The sequence below is a fragment of the Zonotrichia leucophrys genome, chromosome 29, assembly GCF_028769735.1.
Source record: "Zonotrichia leucophrys gambelii isolate GWCS_2022_RI chromosome 29, RI_Zleu_2.0, whole genome shotgun sequence".
Lineage (NCBI taxonomy): Eukaryota > Metazoa > Chordata > Aves > Passeriformes > Passerellidae > Zonotrichia > Zonotrichia leucophrys.
In genome coordinates, this window is record NC_088198.1 from 1558398 (window position 1) to 1585136 (window position 26739).

Sequence of the window (26739 nt, forward strand, 5' to 3'; positions counted from 1 at the left end):
GAGCGGGGGCGGGGCTGGGGCGGGGCTAAAGGGGAGGGGCGGGGCGAACCCGCGCATGCGCACTCGGGAAGGGAGGGGGGACAGCGGGAGGGGACCCCGGGCTGGAGAGGGGAGATAAGGGAGAGATAAGGGGAGATAAATGTGAGATATGGGTGTAAGATATGGGTGAGATATGTGTAAGATATGTGTATGATGTGGGTGGGATAAGTGTGCAAGGTATGGGTGAGGTAATTGTATTATATGGGTGTAAGATACGTGTGTGATAAGTGTGTAAGATATGTGAGATATATGTGTGTGATAAGTGTGATATATGGGTGAGATACATGTGTGATACAGGTGTGATAAGTGTGTATAATATGTGAGATATATGTGTGAGGTGTGAGATACGGGTGACATATGGGTGTGATAAGTGTGAGATGTGTGTGATAAGTGTGTAAGATATGCATGAGATAAGTGTGTGATATATGGGTGTGATATGGGTGAGATACATGTGTGATACAGGTGTGACAAGTGTGTAAGATATGTGAGATATATGTGATGTGTGAGGTATGTGTGAGATATGGGTGTGATAAGTGTGAGATATGGGTGTGATATGGGTGAGATACATGTGTGATACAGGTGTGATAAGTGTGTGATATGAGTGTGATTTTTGTGTATAATGTGTGTGCACACATGTGATTGGTGTGTTCAGGCATTGTTCATGTGTGCAGTCATGTCTGATGTGTGTGCACATGTGTGATGTGTTTGTTCAAACATGACGTGTGTGCACAGTGTGATGTGTGTGTTCAGGTGTTGTTTGTGTCTGGTGTGTGTGCACACGTGTGATTGGTGTATTCACGTGTTGTTTGTGTCTGACGGGTGTGCAAATGTGTGATGTGTTTGTTCAGGTGTTGTTTATGCCTGATGTGTGTGCACTGTGTGTGTGCAGGTGTGTGTATGATGTGTGTGTAGGTGTGCAGTGTGTGTGCAGGAATGCAGGGTGTGTGTGCAAGCATGATGTGTGTGTGCAAGCATGATGTGTGTGTGCAAGCATGGGGTGTGTGTGTGTGTGTGCAAGCATGATGTGTGCGTGTGCTTGATGTGTGTGTGCGTGTGTGCCATGTTGGGGCAGGTGGGCACTGAGGCTGGGCATCCCAAACCCGGGCAGGGCACTGCAGACCCTGAACAGGGCACCCCAAACCATCTGAGCACCCCAAACCCTGAGTTGAACACCCCAAACCACAGACTGACACCCCAAATCACCATCTGAGCACCCCAAACTCTAGTTAGGGCACCCCAAACCACAGGCTGAGCACCCCAAACTACAGGGTGAGCACTCCAAACCCTGGTAGGGCACCCCAGACCACAGACTGGCACCCCAAACCCTGGTTAGGGCACACCAAACCAACATCTGAGCACCCCAAATCATGGTTAGGGCACCCCAGATCACCATCTGAGCACCCCAAACCCTGGGTAGAACACCCCAAATTATGGGCTGAGCGCCCCAAACACTGGTAGGGCACCCCAAACCACCATCTGAGCACCCCAAACCCTGGTAGGGCACCCCAAACCACAGGCTGAGCACCCCAAACTCTGGGTAAGCACCCCAAACCACCATCTGAACACCCTAACCCTGGGTAGAACACCCCAAACCACCATCTGAACACCCCAAACATTGGTAGGGCACCCCAAACCACCATCTGAACACCCAAACCCCTGGTAGGGCACCCCAAACCATGGGCTGAGCATCCCAAACTCTGGTAGAACACCCCAGACCACAGACTGACACCCCAAACTCTGGTTAGGGCACACCAAACCACCATCTGAGTGCCCCAAACCCCAGTGGGGCACTCCAAACCACAGGCTGACACCCCAAACCATCATCTGAGCACCCAAATCCTGGTTAGGGCACCCCAAACCACCATCTGAGCACTCCAAACCCTCATTAGGGCACCCCAAACCCTGGTTAGGGCACCCCAAACTCTGGTAGAACACCCCAAACCACCATCTGAGCACCCCAAACCCTGGTTAGGGCACCCCAAACCCCAAGCTGAACACTCCAAGCCCAGATTAAGATGCCCAAACCCCTCCATAACCTCATGCCGTGCCCAAAACCAGCAGCTGCCCAGTTCCTCCCAGTCTCTAGCTGGGCCAGACCAAGGTGGCAGCTGTGATGTGCTGAGAACATTTTGGAGCTGAAGCCCTAAATTGAGCCAGGAGTGCCCATGCCCATCTTGCCCCCCATGCCCATGGTGCCCCCGTGCCCAGCGTGGGAGCTTGGGCAGCTCTTAGGTGATAAAATAGCTTTACACTTTATTAAATATATTAAATCTTAATCATTAAATAGTTATGTGGCAAAGCTGGTTCTGCTCAACGTCCCATCCTGGTCATGTCCAAACATCTCCAAGCATGGGGTGGATTTTGGGATGGCGAGGAGCGATGGGGGATGAAGCTGGCTGAGCCAAAACACCTCAGAAAATACCAAAATATTGGAAAAGAGCCAAGAGGGCACTGCTTTGGCAAGGGGGATGCCAGCTGCTGGAATGGATGACCTTAAAAATCATCCTAAATCACTTTGTGATCATCCTGACGCTCAGACCGCTCTGGATGCCGGCAGCTCCTCAGTTTTTGGGCTCCCCACAATCCAGGGTGCAGATCCAGGGAGGTGCCAACCTTTGGCAGGGAAACCCATCCCTCCTTTAGCGGGCACCGCGGCTCTGCCGGGAATTCCTGCCAGCGCCGGGCGGGTCCGGGCAGCTCCGCCGGGATGGAGCCGGCGCTGGGTGGGTGCCCCTCGGGCTGGGGGTGGTTCTGCCATCGGTGCCCATCGGGGTGCCCCTCGGGCTGGGGGTGGTTCTGCCTCGTGCCCATCGATGGTGGGGGTGGTTCTGCCATCGGTGCCCCTCAGGTGCCCCTCGGGTTGGGCGGTGGTCTGTGGGTGGTTCTGAGGCTGAGGTGTCCCTGGGCATGGTGCTCGAGGGCTGGGGGTGGTTCTGCCATCGGTGCCCATCGGGGTGGGTGCTCCGAGGGCTGGGGTGGTTCTGCCATCGGTGCCCCTCAGGTGCCCCTGGGGCTGGTTCTGTGGGTGGTTCTGCCATCCGTGCCCCTCAGGGTTGGTGGGAGGTTCTGTCCTCCGTGCCCCAGTCAGGGCTGGGGTTTGGTGCCCCGAGGGCTGGGGGGGTTCTGTCCATCCGTGCCCCCAGTGCCCTGGGGTGGTTGCTCACGATGGCCATGGGGTGGGTGCTGAGGGCTGGGGTGGTTCTGCCATCGGTGCCCCCTGTGCTGGGTGGGGGTTGGCCTCACTGCCCCTCGGTGCCCCTCGGGCTGGGGGTGGTTCTGCCATCGGTGCCCCCAGTGCTGGGGGTGTGGTGGTTCTGCCTCCGTGCCCCTCAGTGCCCCTCAGGGTTGGTGCTCCCAGGGCTGGGGGTGGTTCTGAGGGCTGGGGGTGGTTCTGCCATCGTTGCCCCTCGAGGGCTGGGGGTGGTTCTGTCATCCGTGTCCCCAGTGCTGGGGGTGGTTCTGCCATCCGTGCCCCTCAGATGCCCCTCGGGCTGGGGGTGGTTCTGAGGGCCGGGGTGGTTCTGAGGGCCAGGGTTGTTTCTGCCATCGGTGCCCTCAGGGTGGGTGACCAGCTGCCATCCCCGCCGGGCACAGCCAGACGCTCCGGGATCGGATATCGGATCCAGGGATATTTTTAAGACCGGGTGATTTTTCAGATTCCTCCTTTGGCGTTGGTTTTTTTTTTTCCTATTTTTTTTTTTTTTTCATGTTTGCAAATTCACCCGGCTGGAAGGAGGAGCGGGAGAGGCGGGAGCTGCGAGCGAATCCCCTCCCGTGACCGGAGCCATCCCGTGCCCGGTGCCGCCCGGCCGTTGGCTCCGGTGTCCGGTTCCCGGCGCTCACTGCTCCGGTTTTGGCTTCTCGGCGGAATTGCTGAGCTTCTTCAAGGTCTTTTTAATGCGCAGGGCGGTGAGACGGGCGGAGGGGCTCTGGTACCAGCACTCCTTCATGATCCTCGCCAGCGCCGACAGAACCTGAGCGGGAGGCGCAAAAAGAGGGATAAACGCTGTGGTCGGTTTGATGGATAGCGTGAAAAATGCCAATCGCTTGCTTTTAAAAATTTAAAATTTTATTAGTAATAAAATGGTTATTAAGATTGTTATATAAATATATAAAGTTATAAATATAACTATAGTTGTATAAAATTTTAAAAGTTTAATAGTAATCGAATGGTTATAAAAATAGTTATATAAATATATATATAGTTGTATTTATAAACATATAGTTATAAATATAACTATGATAATTATAAATAAATATATATTATAAATATATATAGTTATAAATATAACTATGTATTTAAATAGGTATCGTTTATATGTAAATATAAATAAATATATATAGTTATATTTAAACATAACTCTATGTAAAACTATATACATAGTTAATATATATTACTATACTATATATAAATAAATATATAAAACTATATATAGTTAATATATATTAATCAATAAAATATATAAAAATATAAAAATATATTTCGTTTTGATATATATTTTTATATATTTAAATATAAATATAACTATATAAATAAAAATATACTCTTAGTTTTTATTGTCTCATATTGTTTATAGTAATAAAATATTACTATACAATATTACTATAAAATATTACTATAAATATTACTATACAATATTACTGTAAAATATTACTATATTTTATACTAATATTTTATAGTAATATTGTATGACTATAAAATAGTAATAGAATTAGAGTAATAATAATTTGAACAATTTAGATTTTTGGACCCATTTTATTACTATTAAACTTTTAAAATTTTAAAACCAAGTGATTGGCATTTTCCAGTTTCTATTTCAACATTTTCTTATAAACTAAAACTATATTTAACGCAATAATTAAGAAAATTAATACAGGGACAACTTTCTAACATAACATATATAATATTAATTTGAATATTTGCGAAAAGCCGAGCTTAAAATGCACATTTTTCACAGGGGTGGGACTCACTGGGTCGGAGAAGAGGCGGTTGGGGATCACGGGGGTCTGCTGGTCCACACACACGACCTTCCTCATGTCCTCGAAGCTGGGGTCGCTGGGCACGGCGTCGAAGAAGGGCGGCCGGTACTCCTCCACAATGCCTGAGGGACGGGGACGGAGAGGGGTTAAACCCATCCTCATCCTCATCCTCATCCTCATCTCCATCCTCATCCTCATCCTCACCTCCATCTTCATCATCACCCTTCATCCTCATCCTCATCTCCATCCTCATCCTCATCTCCATGCTCATCCTCATCCTCATCCTCATCCTCACCTCCATCCTCATCCTCATCCTCACCTCATCCTCATCCTCACCTCATCCTCATCCTCATCTCCATCCTCATCCTCATCTCCATCCCCATCCTCATCCTCACCTCATCCCCCACCTCATCCTCATCCTCATCCTCACCTCCATCTTCATCCTCACCCTTATCCTCATCCTCCCCTCCATCTTCATCATCACCCTTCATCCTCATCCTCACCTCATTCTCATCCTCGTCTCCATGCTCATCCTCATCCTCCATCCTCATCTTCATCATCCTCATCTTCATCATCCTCATCCTCCTCATCCTCATCCTCATCCTCATCCTCATCCTCATCCTCATCCTCATCTTCATCCTCATCCTCATCCTCACCTCATCCTCATCCTCATCTCCATGCTCATCCTCACCTCCATCTTCATCATCACCCTTCATCCTCATCCTCACCTCATTCTCATCCTCGTCTCCATCCATCCTCACCTTCACCTCATGCTCACCCCATCCTCATCCTCACCCATCTCATCCTCACCCCTTCCTCACCTTCATCCTCACCCCCATGCCCATCCTCACCCTCATCCTCACCCTCATCCTCACCCTCCATTCACCCCATCCTCACCCTCCATCTCACCCCATCCTCACCCTCTCATCCTCACCCCCATCCTCACCCCTGTCCTCACCTTCATCCTCACCCCCATGCCCATCCTCACCCTCATCCTCACCCCGATCCCCACCCTCACCCTCCATCCTCATCCTCACCCCCATCCTCATCCTCACCTCCTCACCTCCTCATCCTCGTCCTCATCCTCCATTCTCATCCTCACCCTCGTCCTCATCTTCACCCTCACCCCGATCCCCACCCCCATTCTTATCCTCACACCTTATCTTCCTTCTACCTCACCCCGATCCCACCTCACCCCCCTCATCCTCACCTCATCTTCACCCTCACCCTCATCCTCACCTTCATCCTCACCCCGATCCCCACCCTCACCCTCATCTTCACCCTCACCCTCATCCTCACCCCTGTCCTCATCCTCATCCTCACCCGCACCCCACACATCCCCTATAGCAATGCGCCCCCTGTTGGCAGAGTGACCAAATTATCCTTTGTTCCCTTAAAAAGGAAAAAAGCCCAGGAATTTCTCTCCTCAATGAGGTGAAAAGACCCCACAGGACCTGAGGGATTTCACCTCAAATTTAAGGAGAGCCAATGGGACAGGAGCCAAAAATCCCACCTGAGCAAGAAAAGGAAGAGAACAACGGAACTGATTGCTTTTGTGGGGTGTTTTACCAGGAGCAAGAACATTTTGCCCTAACTCAGTTTTTCTCTGTAAAAAGCTTTGTTATTTTGGCTTTTCTTAAAACTTTTCTGTTTCCAGCACTAGCACAGAAGCCATCCTGCTGATTTTATGCCCTCTAAGGTGGCTGAGCTATCTTGGGTGTGTAGATCTCCAGGAGCTTGTGAGACCTGGCTTGAGGAGACCCTTACCATAGTGGAGTTTGGTTTTTTCCCCTCTTGCACGTGGCTCAGTTTTTCTCTATAAAGACTTTCGTTATTTTGCCTTTTATGTAAACATTTTTGTTTCCACCACCACCACAGAAGCCATCCTGGTGATTTTATGCCTTCTGAGGTAGCTGAGCTATCTTGGGTGTGAAATAGATCTCCAAGAGCTTGTGAGACCTGACTCAAGCAGACCCTTACATCAGTGGAGTTTCTTTTTTCCCCTCTTGCTCTAACTCAGTTTTTCTCTATAAGGAGCTTTGTTATTTTGGCTTTTCTTAAAACTTTCCTGTTTCCAGCACTACCACAGAAGCCATCCTGCTGATTTTATGCCTTCTAAGGTAGCTGAGCTATCTTAAATGTGTATAAACCTCCAGAAGCTCACAAGACCTAGCTCGAACAGACCCTTATATCAGTGGAGTTTGTTTTTTCCCCCTCTTGCATCTAGCTCAGGTTTTCTCTATAAGGAGCTTTGTTATTTTGCCTTTTATTAAAACCTTTTTGCTTCCAGCACTACCACAGAAGCCATCCCGCTGATTTTGTGCCTTCTAAGGTAGCTGAGCCATCTTGGATGTGTTGATCTCCAAGAGTTTATGAGACCTGTCTGGAGGAGACCCAGATTTCAATCATGGGCTGCTGGAACTTCTCCCTGCACCCCCTCACCCCCTCCTGGGCACAGGGGGTGGTGGCACCAGCGGTGGCTCCAGCGCCAGCCCCACCACGAGGATCATCACCCATAACAGCCCTTGGTGGCTGTTATCAGTCAGCCCTGCCAGCTGGCCCAGCTAATCTCGCTTTAATTCTTGCACATGTCCGTGTCCCCCGTGGGATTTAATGTTTCTGGGGAGCCTCGAGCCCCCAGCAGCTCCCTGCACCCCAAAACCTCATTGAGCCCTGGAGTTCTCCCCCATCCCCGATCCCCTGAAGAGCGAGGGGTCCTGGAAGGGTTAAACCCAGCGGGCTGAAGGTCATTGCTACGCAAGGTTGGGGTAATTCGGAGTAAATGTGTCACCTGAGGGAGCCCTGGGGACATAAATGAGATTATCCCGGCCAGACTGACCCTCCCACCCCATCCGCCAGCGCCCACCATTTAATTAACATTTAAATGGACTTTGCCGCGATGAGCAGCGCTGGCCAGGCTGCCCCAATTCCCTTCATCCCCAGCTCGGGGGGATCCTTCCCCTTGTCCCAGTCGCGATTTCCAGAGCCAAACCCAGCGGCCGGAGGTCCCGGCCGTGGCCGCTTTCCAGGCAGCGCTTTGAAGCCGCTTGTTTTCTAATCAGCGCTGAACAAACAAAGCGCTGATTGAGCCTAATGGGCCCTTTAATCAGGGAGCCGGGTGCTGACACTAGATTACAGTGTTTATAATTTACAGCTAATCTTCTGGGCGAAGGAACAAAAAAAAAAAAAAAAAAAAGGAATAAGAAAAGCAGGGGAAGGAGGGATCGGAGGAACTTGGAGAACAGGGAGCTGCTCACCGTTCACCACCGTTCTCCGGGTGATCTCCCAGAGCACCAGCCCGTAGGCCCAGATATCTGTTTTCTTGTAGGACTCGAAGCAGTCGGTGCGGATCTGCTCGCTCAGCACCTCGGGGGCCATGTAGCGCTTGGTGCCCACGCGGGGGTTGTTGCCGATGTCCAGGTAATCGCTGCCCTGGGAGTGCATCACGGCCAGCCCTGCGGGGACAGGGCACCGAGGCGTTTAGGGTGATTTTTAAGGTCATTAATTCAGCTGTAAAATGCTGGGATAACGGCCCTGAGCAGTCCATGGGGCTCAACATCCCTCAGGTCCCAAAACCCCAGGATGCCACATCCTTGTGGCACCATCACCCTGGGGCATCTCATCCCTGGAGTGTTACATCTCCGGGGTTCCACGTTCCTGGAGCATCACATCCCTGGAGTGTTACATCTCCGGGGTTCCACATTCCTGGAGCATCACATCCCTGGAGTGTTACATCTCAGCAGTTCCACATTCCTGGAGCATCACATCTGTGGGGTTCCACAGCCCCAGAGCTCCATGTCCCTGGGGTTCTGCATCTCTGGAGTACCACATCCCCGGGGTATCTCATCCCCAGGGTACCTCATCAGTGGGGTACCTCATCCCTGGGGGTAGTTCATCCTTGGATTCCTCATCCCCAGGGTACCTCATCCCCGGGGTATTTAATCCCTGGGGTACCACATCCCCAGAGCACCTCATCCCTGGGGTACCTCATTCTTGGGGTATCACATCCCTGGGGTATCACATCACTGGAGTATCACATCCCTGGGGTACCCCATCTCTGGGGTACCCCTGAATACCTTATCCCTGGGGTACCACACTCCTGTATTCCTCATCCCTGGGGTACCTCATTCCTGGGGTACCTCATTCCTGGGGTATCACACCCCTGGGCTACCACACTCCTGGATTCCTCATTCATCCCTGGGGTACCTCATTTTTGGGGGTACCACACCCCTGGATACCTCATCCCTGGGATACCCCATCCTTAGGGCACCTCATTCTTGGGATTTCACACCCCTCTGGATTCCTCATCCTTGGGGTACCCCATCACTGGGGTACCTCATTTCTGGGGTACCACACCCCTGGGTACCCTTGGGTGCTGCAGCCCTGGGTGTCACATCCCTGGGGTTTCACATCCCTGGAGTACCTCCTCCCTGGGGTACCTCATTCCTGGGGTACCTCATTCCTGGAGTATCACACCCCTGGGGTTCCACATCCCTGGATACCTCATCCCTGGGATACCCCATCCTTAGGGCACCTCATTCTTGGGGTACCACACCCCTGGATTCCTCATCCCTGGGGTACCTCTTTGGGGTACCACATCCTGGTACTCATCTGGATACCTCCTTAGGGCACCCTCTTGGGGTACCACACCCCTGGATTCCTCATCCCTGGGGTACCTCATTTTTGGGGGTACCACCCCGCACCCCTCCACCTCACCCAGGTCTGCTATGCAGCACTGCCGGTTGCTCTTCACCAGGATGTTCCTGCTCTTCAGGTCCCGGTGGGCGATGGCAGGCTTGCCCTGAGTGCCGAAAATCTCCACGTGGAGGTGGACGAGGCCACAGATGATGGAGGAGGCCAGGCCCAGGCAGGTGTCCACGTCCAGGGCTGTCCTCTGCAGGAAGTCGTAGAGGGAGCCGTTCTCGTGGTAGTGCGTGATGAGCCAGAGCTGCGTGCTGGAGTTCCTGGAGGTCATGTCAGAGGCGATGAAACCTGGCCAGGGACAAACAGCTGGGGTCAGGGAACAGCTGGGAAACAGCTGGGGATCACCTGGGGAACAAACACCTGGGAAACAGATGGGGAACAGCTGGGAAACAACTGGGAAACACCTGGGGTACAACTGGGGTACAGCTGGGGAACAGCTGGGATCAGGGAACCTGGGGAACAGCTGGGAAAAGCTGGGAAACAGCTGGGATCAGGGAACCTGGGAAACACCTGGGAAACAACTGGGGAACAGCTGGGAAACAGCTGGGAAACAGCTGGGATCAGAGAACCTGGGGAACAGCTGGGAAACAACTGGGGAACAGCTGGGAAACAACTGGGAAACAGTTGGGATCAAGGAACCTGGGAAACACCTGGGAAACAACTGGGGCCACAGACCCTGGGAAACACCTGGGGTCATGGGAAACACCTGGGATTAGGGACAGGGAGAAACACCTGGAATCAGAGATCCCTGGAATACCTGGGACCCTGGGAAACACCTGGGATTAGGGACAGGGAGAAACACCTGGAATCACAGACCCTGAGAAACACCTGGGATTGGGGAACCTGGGAAACACCTTGGATCCTGTGAAACCTCTAGGATCAGGGAACCTGGAAAACACCTGGGAAACACCCAGGATCAGGGACAGGGAGAAACACCTGGGATTAGAGACCCCTTGAAACACCTGGGATCGGGGAACCTAGAGAACACCTGGAAACACCCAGGATCAGGGACAGGAGAAACACCTGGGATCAGAGACCCCCTGAAACACCTGGGGCCCCGTGAAACAGCTGGGATCAGGGATCCACCCTGCTGTCCCCAGCCCTCGTGGCTCACCCAGGATGTTGTCGTGCCGCAGCAGGACGGTGTTGTAGATCTCCGTCTCGCGGAACCACGACTGCTCGTCCCGCGAGGAGAAGATCTTGACGGCCACGCTCTCGCCGTGCCACACGCCCCGCCACACCTCGCCGTAGCGCCCTTTACCTGCCACAGCCGTGCCACCGCGTCACCCAGTGTCCCCAGGACCCGCTGGAGCACCTGGATCCCGTGTGGGAGCACCTGGATCCCATGTGGGAGCACCTGGATCCCGTGTGGGAGAGCCCTGGAGCAGCACGGGCGTCCTTTTGGGTATTCAATACTTGTATTGAATTGATATCTATGGATATCAAAATCCATATATTTTGGATATCAAAATCCATAGATCAATATCCATGCTGGGAATGGGATGTACCAAAGTTATGAATATGGATTTGTATTTTGGGTATTCAATACTTGTATTGAATTGATATCTATGGATATCAAAATCCATATATTTTGGATATCAAAATCCATAGATCAATATCCATGCTGGGAATGGGATGTACCAAAGTTATGAATATGGATTTGTATTTTGGGTACTCAATACTTGTATTGAATTGATATCTATGGATATCAAAATCCATATATCAATATCCATATTGGAAATGGGATGTACCAAAGTTATGAATATGGATTTGTATTTTGGGTATTCAATACTTGTATTGAATTGATATCTATGGATATCAAAATCCATATATTTTGGATATCAAAATCCATAGATCAATATCCATATTGGAAATGGGATGTACCAAAGTTATGAACATGTATTTGTATTTTGGATATTCAGTACTTGTATTGAATTGATATCTATGGATATCAGAATCCATAGATCAATATCCATATTGGGAATGGGATGTACCAAAGTTATCAATATGCTTTTGTATTTTGGGTATTCAATACTTGTATTGAATTGATATCTATGGATATCAAAATCCATATATTTTGGATATCAAAATCCATAGATCAATATCCATGCTGGGAATGGGATGTACCAAAGTTATGAATATGGATTTGTATTTTGGGTATTCAATACTTGTATTGAATTGATATCTATGGATATCAAAATCCATGTATTTTGGATATCAAAATCCATAGATCAATATCCATGCTGGGAATGGGATGTACCAAAGTTATGAATATGGATTTGTATTTTGGGTACTCAATACTTGTATTGAATTGATATCTATGGATATCAAAATCCATATATTTTGGATATCAAAATCCATAGATCAATATCCATGCTGGGAATGGGATGTACCAAAGTTATGAATATGGATTTGTATTTTGGGTATTCAATACTTGTATTGAATTGATATCTATGGATATCAAAATCCATATATTTTGGATATCAAAATCCATAGATCAATATCCATGCTGGGAATGGGATGTACCAAAGTTATGAATATGGATTTGTATTTTGGGTATTCAATACTTGTATTGAATTGATATCTATGGATATCAAAATCCATAGATCAATATCCAGGTTGGGAATGGGATGTACCAAAGTTATGAATGTGTATTTGTATTTTGGGTATTCCATACTTGTATAGATAAAAGGACTCTGTAATCACCTGTAAATTGCAGTGTGTATTTGGGAATTACCCCACAAAAAGCATTCTAACTCTAAACTGTTAGAGAGTTTCTGGATATTGGTACTAGATCAATATCCATATTGGGAATGGGATGTACCAAAGTTATGAATATGTATTTGTATTTTGGGTATTCAATACTTGTATAGATAAAATGGCTCTGTAATCACCTGTAAATTGTGCTGTATATTTGGGAGCTATCCCACAATAAACATTAATTTTCTAACTTTAGACTATTAAGAGAGTTTTTGTCCATCACAGTTGGATATGGGTACCAGATCAATACCCTTATTAGGAATGGGATGTACCAAAGTTATGAATATGCATTTGTATTTTGGGTATTCAATACTTGTATAGATAAAAGGACTCTGTAATCACCTGTAAATTGCGGTGTGTTTTTGGGAATTATCCCACAATAAACATTCACTTTCAAACTCTAAACTGTTAGAGTTTTTGTCCTTCACAGTTGGATATCGGCACTAGATCAATATCCATATTTTTTAGCGATCCACGTTTTTTAATATCCATATTTTTTAATAAACCACAGCCTCCTCTGCTTACCCACACACTCCATGAGGGTGATCTGCCGAGCCACCGTCCTCTGGACAAGGAAAGGCAGCCCAGACCCGCTGCCCGTGGTGCAGTCGTCGTTCAGCAGGTCCTGCACAAACAGGGCGGCCACGGGGTCAGCGTGGTGGCCATCCCCACACACCCACGTGTTGGGAATTTAGCTGACTAGAGAGACTGGAAAAGTACAAAACCGTGGCTAATTCCAAGTCCTGCACCTGCATAGATAGCGTGTCCTTGAGCCTAGCTGTAGTATAATAACAAACAGTGAAAGAGACATGAGAAAAGAGAGATGTAACCCCTAAGGAATGAGGAAGAGTTCATGGTATAGTTTAACCAATAGATTGCTTGGCTTACAGAATATTCATAACCTTATTATTTGCTGTATAAGTGTTTGATACTTCAATAAACTGGACTGGACCTGTGCTGAACCATCTGGTGTCCTGGTCCCCTTCCTACGACACCCACACACACCTTGGGGACATCTGGGGTCCCTCACGGGGCTCACCCACCTCGAGAGTGCTGTCTCCCATCATGGATGCCTTCAGCATGAGGTCGGTGTCACCAAAGTCGCTGTGCTTGTGGCGCTGCTGGGCCACCTTCCAGCAGAAGAGCGCCGTGAGCGCCGCGAGGACGAGGAGGGACAGCAGGGGGACGAAGATCATCAGGAGGAGGTTGGGTAGGGAAGGTGCCTTTACCAGGGCGTCTTCTCCTGGGTGGGGGAAACGAGGGTGTGGCGTTCACATGCTCTGAAAAAAATCCCTTTGCCCGGGATTTTTCTCCTGGAAAGATGAGAGGCCTCAGAGAGGAATGAGAACAATGTTTATCTGATTGCTTCTCCCTGTTTTGCTGCTTTGGAATGTGATCTGGAGATTGTTTATCCAACAGGTGATTGTTTGATTGTTTTCGTGTGAATTGTTTTGACTTTATGACCAACCACTGTCCAGCTGTGTCAGGACTCTGGACGCAGTCACGAGTTCTCATTGTAATTCTTTGTAACCTTCTGTCTGTGTCCTTTCTCTATTATTTAGTGTAGTTTTAGTGTAGCATTCTATAATATAATGTAATGATAATATAATGTAATGATAATATAATATAATATAATATAATATAATATAATATAATATAATATAATATAATATAATATAATATAATATAATATAATATAATATAATATAATATAATATAATATATCTATAAAAGAAAATATATAATAATAAAATAAATAATAAATAATACATAAAGAAAATATATCAATAATATCATATCATACCATATCATATTATTATGTCATAATATAATAATAAATTAACCTTCTAAGAACAAGGAGTCACATTCATCAATTCTTCCTTCGTCCTGGGGACCCAACCACATCCCCAGCCACGTGGGCAGCTTGTCCCCTGTCCCCTGTACCTTGCAGGAAGATCTCCAGCTCGGCGTTGCACATGTGGAAGTTGCAGCACCTCATGCCGTACTGCTCCGTGATGGGAGTGTGGCAGTGTTCCAGAATGTTCTGGGAGAAGCAGCCCCGGTGCTGGGTGATGGTGCCCTCCTCCTTCCTCTTGCTGACGAAGCACACCTGGCCCGTGCAGTTGGGCTGTCTGCAGTGGGGCACATCACAGGCACACAGCAGCTCCTCTGCGGGCACCAGGAAGGGACACAGGGTCACCCCACTGCCCACCCGGGAGCTTTGGTGGCTTTGGGGACAGGGACATTCTCCTAAAGGCTCCAAATTTGGAGAATGAGCAGCTTGGGACCATCACAGAAGGAGGGGAAGGCAGTTGGGCTGTCTGCAGTGGGGCACATCACAGGCACACAGCAGCTCCTCTGCGGGCACCAGGAAGGGACACTTTGTTCCATGGGGTCACCTCACTGCCCACCCGGGAGCTTTGGTGGCTTTGGGGACATGGACATTCTCCTAAAGGCTCCAAATTTGGAGAATGAGCAGCTTGGGACCATCACAGAAGGAGGGGAAGGCTGCTGTGGGTGCTCAGCCCATCCTGGAACCCCCCAGAAAATCTCCTGCTCCCACCTGGGCTCCAAATCCCAGCCCTGAACCTGGGGGTCCCCTGTTCCCACAGCCCCAAGAGGCTCCATGGGATGGGCTGTGCCGGCCTGGGATAAATCCAGCCCAGCAGCTGGGATTAACTGGGATGCACTGGTTTACCACCCACAGGGTCACATCCTGCCCACAAAATCCCAGGGCACATGGCACCTATGGGAGCCTGGGGTGAGATCAAAAACCCCAAACTCAGCCAGTGCCTTCCCAGAGGGTGTTTTGGGAGCTGGGTGCCAAACCCAGGGTCCTTCCTGGAGTTTTTCCTGACTTCCCTGAAGTTGCTTTCCTGTGCCATGGTGGCTCAGATGGCAGCCACGCTCCCAAATTCCTAATTTAGCTCTGCCCTTTTGCACAGAAAATATCCCTCCTGGAATCAGGGAGTTCAGCCTGAGGGCAGCCAGACATCCAGTGGTGAGGGGACAGCGAGGGGACAGCACGGGGGTGGCTCTGGTGGCCATCCTGCACTCCCTGTCCCCCTCCCCATGTGCTGTGGGGTGCTGCTGGGGCTGGTTTGGGGTTGGTGGCTGTTGGGAAGGATGAAAGTTTGACAAGAAAGTCTCACAGATATGTGTGCTTAGCAGAAAGATTTTAAAATGTAGAGCATGATGAAGGAATAGAGATGGAAGCAGATTTTGATATAGAAGAAAAGAATTGCTGAAATTACTGGATAACCAAGAAGGCAAAAGGTTTGTTAGTTAGAAGGGATTTTTATGGCTTAGAGGAAAAGATAAACCCACCTCAAACGAGAAGATGTTTTTACCAGGAATACAGCAGGAATAAGCAGGAATACAGCACAGGCAAACAAGGCAGCAAAGTTGCAAGTAGAAAAAAGATCTCAGAATTTTCCACTGCAAGAAAACTGAAAAACAACCTCTAGCTTTAACTGTAATGTACTGACTTGTAGTGACTGGAGAACAGTAACATGATATATGGTAATTACAGTAGTTATGATAGGCTATAGAAAATAGTTAAGGTGTAGATTGGTTCTGCTGCATTAAGATGCTCAGCAAAGAAAAGTATAAAATGCATTGTAACCAAATGAAAAGTATAAAATGCATTGGAACCAAAAGAAAAGTATAAAATGTGTTGCAACCAAAAGAAAAGTATAAAATGCAATGTAACCAAAACCAAAGGGTCTCCAGGCCTGCCTGCAGCTGGAGCTGACAGCTGTGGGCACAGGCCCTGTTACCCACAACCCTGGAGTGCTGTAACCTCTTGGATGGAATAATCTGCATTTTGGAGAGCCCCTGGAGCCCCACATCTCCCATTTCGGCTCTTACAGTGGCGCCCAACGTGGGGCACCATCAGTAAGAGCCTGAATGAGGGGTGTGGGTCTCCAGGCCTGTCTGCAGCTGGAGCTGACAGCTGTAGGCACACCATCATCATCATCATCATCACCACCACCACCCCTGGGAAAACCCAGATTTTTGTATGTGGTACCAGCCTTTCCCTGTGGAAGGGGCTAACAGCAGGCCTGCTAGCTAAAGGAGAGAGAAGAAGCTGAGAAGCAAGAAGCTGATAAGGAGCTCTCTCTAAGGCTGTAACCAAGAAGACCAAAAGAAATGAAGAACTGAAGGAAGATAAGAGAACTTTTCAGCCAGACGAAGTATTTTTAGAAAGTTAGTTGAAGTCACTGTAACTTTTCACCAATAGTGTTATGTTGATTTATTGTAGCCAATATTTAAAGCAGAAAAAGCATAAACCATTGAAAAGTGTATAAAAAGTCAGCATGTTCAATAATAAAGAGTTGCCGTCTGAGACTGCTTGTGGTCTCTGCTTTGTGTCATGACCGCTTCGACAGCGACATTTCCCCCACGTCCCCTCTGGTGACAGCAACACACTTTATCAACCACAATTGATATAATTGATATATCAATTATATAATTATAATAATATAATATATTATATAATTATATAATATAGATATAATTATAAAATATAATATATATAAAATAATAATTATATATAATAACCCTGATATAATAATACCACAATTAATATAATAATAAAATAAAATAAAATAAAATAAAATAAAATAAAATAAAATAAAATAAAATATTAATAATGACAACAACAATATATAATACAAAATAATGTAATCATAAAATTAAGCTGAGATCCTCTCTGGGGGATGGCTCACCATTCCACAGTCCCTGAGGAGCCCAGCTTCCTCCCTGGCTTTTATTTTGGGCTGAACTGCTCCCAAAAAAAGGGTTTATTTTAACCTGCTGTCACCCCATTGGCACTCACCGGCTGCAAAGCTGAAGGACAAGGTCATCAGCGCCAGCACCACCCGGCCACCAGCCCCACACGGCATCATCCTGGGGAGAGAGAGGGGGGTCAGAGCAGCCCCTGCACCCCCAGAGCCCATCCCCAGCCCTGGGGGCTTGGGGAAGGGAGGGGAATTGCAGAATTCAGGCACAACAGAGTGAGGTAAGATGTGTTTGGCTCCGGACATCCTGGGCACGGCCCTTCCTGAGAACAGATCCCGGGACATCCCGAGATCAGGAGAGCTCCCTGGCATGGTGTGGGTGCCACTCGTGGCCCCACAGAGCTCAGGAATGTTCAGGAACCAGGTCCTTGCCACGTCCATGCAGCCCCAGCTCCTTCCTTTCTCCTGGTGATCCCCACACCAGCACTGCCTGCTAAATTCACATTCTCTGGAAAAATCCCTTCACCCAGGATTTTTCTCCTGGGAAGCTGAGAAGCCTCACGGAAAAAGGAAAACAATTCTCATCTCATTTGCTTCTCCTGTGTTTTGCTCCTTTGGAATCAGTTTGGAGATTGTTTACCCTCAGGGGATTGTTTCATTGGGATTCTGATGTGAATTGTTTTGACTCTTTGGCCAACCAGTGTCAGGACTCTGGACTCACAAATTTTCATTATTATCTTTTTAGCCTTCTGTAAGTATCCTTTCTGTATTCTTTAGTATAGTATAGTTTAATATTCTTTAATATAATATAGTATTATAAAGTAATAAATTAGTTTTCTGAGAACATGAGTCAAATCCATCATTTCTCTGTGCCAAATACGCTTCCAAGGATGCTTCACATCCTTTGGAATGTGTTTGGAGATTGTTTCATTGGGTTTCTGATGTGAATTGTATTGATTTATTGGCCAATTACAGCCAAGCTGTGTCGAGACTCACAAGTTTTCATTATTGTCTTTTTAGCCTGCTGTAAACATCCTGTCCGTATTCTTTACTATACAGTTTAGTATTCTTTAATATTCTTTAATATAATATAATATAATATAATGTAATGTAATGTAATATAATAATAATGTAATTAATGTAAATGTAATTAATGTAATAGTAAATTATATGTAATATAATATATATTATATAATTTATAATATAATATATATATATATTATAATAAATTAGCCATCTGAGAACATGGAGTCAGATTGATCATTCCTTCCTTCATCGAGGCACTACACAAATACAGAGACCCCTGAGAATTCTTTAATATAATATTGTATTATTATTAGTAGTATTAGTATTAGTATTAGTATTAAAATTATTATTAATAATAGTATTAATAATAAATTAGCCTTCTGAGAAGATGGAGTCAGATTCCTCATTCCTCCCAACATCGAGGCACCCCACAAATGCAATAACTCCCCGCTGTTCCCAGGGCTCCTGCCCCATAAAACCACAGCCCTGTTGCTGCCACAGCACTGCTGGGGATCCCAAATTTGGGAAATCCTTCCCAGGGCTCCTGCTCCATAAAACCACAGCCCTGTTGCTGCCACAGCACTGCTGGGGATCCCAAATTTGGGAAATCCTGCCCTTGGGATGGAGCCCAAATCCCCCACGCCACGAGCAGCAGGGTCTCCCTCCTGGGGCTGCTTTTATGTGCAGAGCTTATCAATGACACAAACAGAGGTGCTGGGACAGCCAAAAATTCCTTGCTGAGCCTTTGGGGGGAAGTTTGGCTATTTTTAATCTTCCTTTTTATTTTTTTTTTTTAATTTTTTTTTTCTCTTTGTGAAAGAACCATTTGTGCCAAGGCAAACACATCCATCCCCCCCAGCCTCACAACCCCGGCCCCTCCTGGGCTCATTCTTCGTGTTCCCGACATAAACATGCCAAAAGGCTCCGTTTCCTGCAATTGAAGAGCCCAGCCCAGGGCTGCTGGGACAGGAATCAAGATTGTTTAGATCCTGCCCTTGATGGGGAAGCTCAGTCACGCAAGGACGTGGCTGACCCAGGGCAGGCCCCAGCCCTGCTCAGATCGGGCTTTTCCTCCCCAAAATAACTCACTGGGTTGTGGCTCGAGGGGAGGCAACAGCGAGAGGATCAGTGAGCAGATCCTGGGTCCTGGCGATGGAGGGCAGGGCCTTGGTGGAGGAGTGATGCCAGGCTGATCCATCCTTGGCTGGGCCAGGCTCAGCTTTGTTTTAAAATCCCAACCCCTCTGGAGCTGGGCTAGGATTGGGTTTATTTTAAATTCCTAACTGCCCCAAGAACTGGGCTAGGATCAGTTTTATTTTAAAATCCCACATTCCTCAAAGCTGGGCTAGGATCAGCTTTGTTTTAAAACTCAATCCCTCCGGAGCTGGGCTAGAATCTGCTTTATTTTAAAATCCCAACTCTCCCAGAGCTGGGCTAGATCAGCTTTATCTTAAAATCTCACATTCCTCAGAGTTGGGCTAAGATCTGCTTTATTTTAAAATCCCAACTCTCCCAAAGCTGGGCTAGATCAGCTTTATCTTAAAATTTTAAGTTCCCCAGAGCTGGGCTAAGATCAGCATTATTGTAAAACTCAGTCCCTCTGGAGCTGGGCTAGATCAGCTTTATTTTAAAATCCCACATTCCTCAGAGTTGGACTAAGATCTGCTTTATTTTAAAATCCCAACTCCCCCAGAGTTGGGCAAAGATCTGCTTGATTCTAAAACTCAATCCCTCTGGAGCTGGGCTAGGATCAGCTTTATTTTAAATTCCCAACTCCCCCAGAGCTGGGTTAGGATCAGCTTTGTTTTAAAATCTTAACTCCTTCAGAGCTGGGCTAGGATCAGCTTTGTTTTAAAATCTCAGCTCCCCAAGAGCTGGGTTAGGATCAGTTTTATTTTAAAACTCAACCCCTCTGGAGCTGGGTTAGGATCAGTTTTATTTTAAAATCCCAACTTCCTCAGAGCTGGGCTAAGATCTGCTTTATTTTAAAACTCAATCCCTTGAGTTTTAGTTTTAGCTGGGCTAGGATCAGCTTTATTTTAAAACTCAGCCTCGGAGCTAGCGCAAAACCAAATTCTCAGAGGGCAGATTGTTATTTTAAAACTCAGCCCCTCCGATTCCTCACCCCCAGCCCCACATTTCTGCAGCCCCGAGAGCTGCAGGATGTGTGATTTAAAAGGGAAGCTGAGCCTCCCAGGTGGTGAATTCCCTCCCTGGAGCCACTTCCCCAAAATCCTGAAGCATGAGACAGCTGCAGGATATTTGCCATGGAACACAAAGCAGCCAGGGCCTCACCCAAACTCTGCTGTGCACCAAACATCCCATGGATTGTTGTTGTTATTGAGAGCAAAACTTAATCCAGAGTGGCATCCCACAGGAAAAACAGCCCAGGAAAGGCACAAATCAATCCTGGTATTCCCATCCCTGTCCTTTCCTTCCTCTTTTCTCATCAGGAGCTGCAGCTCATGGGCATCCAGAGCATCTTACCCTGCCTGCCTGGGGGCTGGTTCATATTCTCTGGGATTTGTAGCATCAGGAGAAGGGAAAAAAAAAACAGGAAAATAATCTGGGATGGGACATGGGTGCTGGAAGGGAGCTGTGAGGCAGCTCCAGGGTCTGGAGCAAACCCTGGGCAAGGAGAATTTCCCAGTTTGAGGGTCTGCATCAAACCCCAGGGAAGGAGAATTTCCCAGTTTGAGGGTCTGAAGAAGGAGAATTTTCCAGCTCCAGGGTATGGAATAAACCCTGGGGAAGGAGAATTTCCCAGTTTGAGGGTCTGGAGCAAAACTCAGGGAAGGAGAATTTCCCAGTTTGAGGGTCGGGAGAAGGAGAATTTCCCAGTTTGAGGGTCTGGAGAAGGAGAATTTCCCAGTTTGAGGGTCTGGAGAAGGAGAATTTCCCAGTTTGAGGGTCTGGAGCAAACCCTGGAGAAGGAGAATTTCCCATCTCTAGAATCTGGAGCAAACCCTAGGAAGGAGAATTTCCAGTTTGAGGGTTGGGAAAGGAGAAATTTCCCAGTTTGAGGGTCTGGAGCAAACCCTGGAGAAGGAGAATTTCCCATCTCCAGAATCTGGAGCAAACCCTGGGGAAGGAGAATTTCCCAGTTTGAGGGTCTGGAGCAAACCCTGGGGAAGGAGTTTCCACTCCATGAACGTGAACCACACAAAGAGAGCAGCAAAATCCACTCAAGAAAGCAACAAAACCCACTCAAAAGAGCAAAATCCACTCAAGACAGCAGCCAAACCCTCTCAGGGTCACCTTGGTGCAGGGATTCCATGGCCTGTGGCTGCCCCAGCCTCTCAGAGGGCTCCAGTGGGAAGGAGCTCCATGGTTGGGGCTCTCCCCAGCTTGGTTTGTGGAGATGGAGCCTCTTTAAGTGACCATTTGGGTCTTTCTTGCCCTTTTTTCCCCGTTCTGCCACTTTCAGGGCCAGCCCAATCTCAGCCCCTCACTCCTCCCTCCATCCCTGCCCTTTCTGCCTGCTGGTTTTTGGCAGAAAAGTGATTTTTACACCTTAATAATTCTAATGAGAGACCTGGGATTTGGTGTGGAACAGGGGAGCCCTGAGGTGGCAAATTCATGCAGCCCCTGCTAGCAGTGCTGTCAACTTTCTCTCCTTTTTCCCCACATCTTTTCAAAATACACCCAAATTCCCCATTTCCCACACCAATCCCAGTCTTCCTGCTGCAGTTTTTTATTATTCTTATTATTCTTATTATTCTTATTGTTCTTATTATTCTTATTGTTCTTATTATTCTTATTATTCTAATTTCTTAATTCTTATTATTCTTATTTCTTATTATTTCAGCTCTTTAGCAAGAGCTAAATAATAAGGCACAGATCCTGCTGCCACCACACTGATGTGAGCCCTGATTTGTGCTCCTAACCTCAATTCCAGCCTCTCTAACCCTGATTTCAACACCACAACCCCACAGAACACCAAGGAAACGGGGCCAAATCCTGATTTCCCTCCTTGTTCCCCACATCTTTTCAAAATACACCCAAATTCCCCATTTCCCATGTCGATCTCAGCCTTCCTGCTGCAGTTTTTTATTATTTCAGCTCTTTAGCAAGGACCTGCTGCCACCACACTGGTGTGAGCCCTGATTTGTGCTCCTAGCCCCAATTGCATCCTTTTTAACCCTGATATCAACACCACAACCCCACAAAACACAAAGAAAACAGGGCCAAATCCTGATTTTGGGGTTCAGCCAGGAGGGAATCCCCAACCCCATGAGTGGCTTTTCCCCACTCACCTCCAGCATCCAGGTCCTGTGGGACCCCCTGGCACTGCCCAACCCATGTTGATGCCAGCCTTTCTGCTGCAGTTTCTTATTATTTCAGTAAATTATTTCAATAAATTATTTTTATTATCTCTTTAGCAAGGACCTGGGCACAGATCCTGCTGCCACCACACTGGTGTGAGCCCCTGGCCCCATTTCCAGCCTCTCTAACCCTGATGTCAGCGCCACAACCCCACAGAGCACAAAGGAAATGGGGCCAAATCCTGATTTTGGGGGTGCAGCCCTGAGCTAGGTGCAGCCTGAGCTTGGTGCAGGCCCAACCCCATGAGGAACCCAGTTCAAGCCTCTCTAACCCTGGTGTCAGCACCACAACCCCACAGAACACAAAGGAAATGGGGCTAAATCCTGATTTTGGGGGTCATCCAGGAGGGAATCCCCAACCCCATGAGTGGCTTTTCCCCACTCACCTCCAGCATCCAGGTCCTGTGGGACCCCCTGGCACTGCCCAACCCATGTTGATGCCAGCCTTTCTGCTGCAGTTTTTTATTATTTCAGCTCTTTAGCGAGGGCCTGGGCACAGATCCTGCTGCCACCACACTGGTGTGAGCCCCTGGCCCCATTTCCAGCCTCTCTAACCCTGATGTCAACATCCCAACCCCACAGAACATAAAGGAAACAGGGCCAAATCCTGATTTGGGGGTGAGGCCTTGAGCTTGGTGCAGTCCCAACCCCATGAGGAACCCAGTTCCAGCCTCTCTAACCCCAATGTCAACACCACAGTCCCACAGAACACCAAGCAAACGGGGCCAAATCCTAATTTTGGGGGTGAAGCCCTGATCTTGGTGCAGCCCCAACCCCATGAGTGGTTTTTTCTCCACTCACCTCCAGCATCCAGGTCCTGTGGGCTCCCCTGGCACTGCCCAGCCTTGGAGGCCTCTCCCAGCCACGATCCCGCTCCTGGATCCGCCTCAGCTTCGCTCCTGAGCCCCAACTCCGAGGATCTTCATGGATCTTCTCCCTTCCCACCACCCATGCTGCCACCCACGACCGTGCCTGTCCCCCTTGGGCAGGGATTGTCACGATTGTCACGATTGTCACCCTTCCCCTGCTCTGCCCGGCTAGGCCACCCCGCTCTGTCCAACGCAGCCGTTTGGCAGCTGCTCTGCGGTCTGGATGTGGGAGAAGTCAAAAAAAAAAAAAAAAAGTTTCTTATTACTGCCTCTTCCTGCCTGGCTTGTCTCCACCACTCCCAGCTAATAAAGCATTTCCTATTGCTGAGCACACAGCCACCAGCAGCCTCCCTTCCTCCCCGCTCACCGGGCCCCAGCTCCATCCTGGTTCCTTTGAGTCCCTCCTCGTCTGTCGCAGACATTTTTTTGCACTAAAAATCCTTTCTTTAGGATTTTCCCTTTTTCCCAGAAAAAAAAATAATGTAAACAATAGTTATCTGCTGCTGTGGAATGCAACAGGTAGAATTTTGATTGGGCCGTCTTGGATGTTTGTAATTAATGGCCAATCAAACAGAGTCCGAGCGAGCTTTGTTATAATTCTCTTCTTTTTCTATTCTTAGCTAAGCCTTCTGACAAAACCTTTTCTTCCTTTTCCTTTCAGTATAAATACGTGGAATGCAACAGGTAGAATTTTGATTGGGCCATCTTGAATGTTTGTAATTAATGGCCAATCAAAACCAGAGCAATCTCAAACAGAGTCCAAGAGAGCTAGCTTTGTTATAATTCTCTTTTTTTTGTATTCTTAGCTTAGCCTTCTGAAAAAACCTTTTCCTTCCTTTTGTTTTTAGTATAAATATAATGTTATATATATATATATATATATACATATAAAATAAAATAATAAATCAAGCCTTCTGATCATGGAGTCAACATTCTCCATGAGCAGAAGTCTTGATTTATTATTTATTATTCATTTATTATTCGTCTCTTGCCTCATCCAAGAACCCCTGTGAACACAGTCACACTCGTCCTTCCCTGAGTGTTTTTCCCACCCCAATTTTCCAATTTTTATGGGAAATTCCATCCCATGGCTGTCAGCAATTCACCCTGAGCATCCCCGAGGTGCTCAGCTTGCTTGGGTGGGGATGGAATGTTCTAGATCTGGGAATGGCCTTGGGCTGCTTGGATGCCCCTCCCTGGTTATTCCAGGCTGGTTATTCCCAGAAATTCCAGGCTGCTGTGCTGAATGAGGCCTTTCTTTCTTGGGCTGCCTAAAAAGCAGAGGCCCGACAAAATCAAGATAATAAAAAGCAGTTATTTATTTATTTAGTTATGAATTTATTTATTTATTTAGTTATGCATTTATTTATTTATTATTTACATATATATGTTATTTATTTATTTGTTTATTTATTTGGTTATTTGTTTATTTATTTATTGACGGCCTTCAGGTACATTTCAGCCAGACTAAGCCCCCCCTCAGGGACTACATCTAAAAACTGAGGCCAGACAAAATAAAGGGAATAAAAAGCATTTATTTATTTATTTATTTATTTGCTTGTTTGTTTATTTATCTATTTATTTATTATCTATATATATAAATAATATATATAAATTAAAGGGAATAAAAATTTATTTATTTATTTATTTATTTACAGATATTTATTTATTATTTACTTATTTGTTAACATATTATTTATTTATTTAGTTGTTTATTTATTTATTTATTGAAGGCCTTCAGGTACATTTCACTGAGAGACTTGTGCTGGCACATCCCCGCTGTGCCCAGGGCCCGTCCCCGATGTCCCCGCTGTCCCCAGCACTGGGACACCGCCGCCGGTGCCGTTCCCACGGCCGGGCCGGGCACTTCCCGCTCCCCCGGAGCACACGGGACCGCGGGCAGAGGAAGCTCCGCTTCCCGTTTTGCCACTTTCGGGGCTGCTCACCCCAATCTCAGCCCCCCACTTCTCCCTCCAGCTCCATCCCTGTCTTTCTGCCGGCTGGGTTTTGGCAGAAAAGTGATTTTACACACATTCTAATCACAGCCATAATATCAGTGCTTCCAAAATCACTGCAGTGGTTCTAAAATCAATCAATTTTGGAAGTCTTTTCCACAGCCTCAGGTCAAAATGCAGTGTTCTCCTCGAGTCAGAATGTGTCAGCGCAGAAATTCTAAAATCCTTCAGCGTCCAGAGCTCCAACATCTGCTCTTTGGGACACCCCAATCTCAGCCCCACACTTCTCCCTCCAACCCCATCCCTGCCTTTCTGCCTGCTGGGTTTTGGCAGAAAAGTGATATTGCACACTTCTAATCAAGTGCACAGCTGTAATCTCAGTGTTATCAACCAATTTTGGAAGCCTTTTCCACAGCCTCAGGTCAAAATGCAGCGCTCTCCTGGGAGTCAGAGTGTGTCACAGGATCACAGAATCAATCACAGAATCAATCACAGAATCAATCAAGACCTCACAGAGTAGAGTCACAGATCTCAGAATCACAGGAATCAATCACAGAATCACGAATCACAGAATCACAGTCACAGATCAATCACAAATACAGATAATGAGGTTGGAAGAGACCTCCAAAATCGTCAAGTCCAACCTATGCCCAAACACCTCAACTATAGCACCAAGTGCCATGTCCAGCCTTTTTTTAAACACATGTGCCAGCACAGAAAGTCTAAAATCCTCAACATCCAGAGCTCCAACATCTGCCAGCTGTTTCCCTGGCACGGTGCCCTCTCCAGCATTTCCAAAGAAGTGACAGGACCTGATTTACCTCCCTGTTTCACCACCAGCCCTGATTTCATCCCGGATCCTCCCGGAGCACCGGGGGCACCGCGGCGGCGGAGCTTTGAGTCTGGCCAGCTCTATCAGCCCAGATCTCAGAAGTTTAAACAAACAAAAGCACAAAACCAGGATAAAACAGGCAGGACCTTCAGCGGTGACTTTGCCCGTGCTGGAGCCCGGGGGGAAACGAGCAGTTTCCATCTGATAGGAGGAAAACGATGCCTGCAGACTCCTTATCTCCGTGACCATCTTTGCTCAGCAGAGATCCGGCCGGATTTTGGCCCCTCCCGGGGTTGTTCCTGGGTGGAATAACCTGGATGGAATTCCTGTTCTTGCAGCCCTTCCATGGGAGCAGACACAGGGCATCCTGCTTGCAGGCAGCGCTCCAGCAAGGTTGGACATGAGCCAGCAACGTTCCTTGGTGGCCAAGAAGGTCAGGGGCGTCCTGGCCTGGATCAGGAATGGTGTGGCCAGCAGGAGCAGGGAGGTCATTCTTCCCATGAGGAA

At 47.5% G+C, this 26739-nt stretch overlaps 1 protein-coding gene across 2 annotated transcripts; it reads right to left on the minus strand.

The window, feature by feature from the left end:
* Positions 1-3371: 3371 nt before the first annotated feature.
* ACVRL1 (activin A receptor like type 1) lies at positions 3372-26240 on the minus strand. Of its 2 annotated transcripts, XM_064734901.1 has the most exons (11): positions 26222-26240; positions 23378-23664; positions 17324-17394; positions 14428-14652; positions 13527-13726; positions 13009-13108; positions 10838-10984; positions 9736-10011; positions 8277-8474; positions 5011-5141; positions 3372-4013 (listed from the first exon to the last, which is right to left on the minus strand). In XM_064734901.1, exons 3-11 carry the CDS (start codon positions 17391-17393, stop codon positions 3879-3881), a joined length of 1482 nt encoding a protein of 493 aa, XP_064590971.1. In that variant the 5' UTR covers position 17394; positions 23378-23664; positions 26222-26240; the 3' UTR covers positions 3372-3878. The 2 variants fall into 2 exon arrangements, with proteins under 2 accessions (XP_064590971.1, XP_064590972.1); XM_064734902.1 differs by lacking the exons at positions 23378-23664; positions 26222-26240 and adding an exon at positions 22508-22523.
* Between the last annotated feature and the right edge of the window lie 499 nt (positions 26241-26739).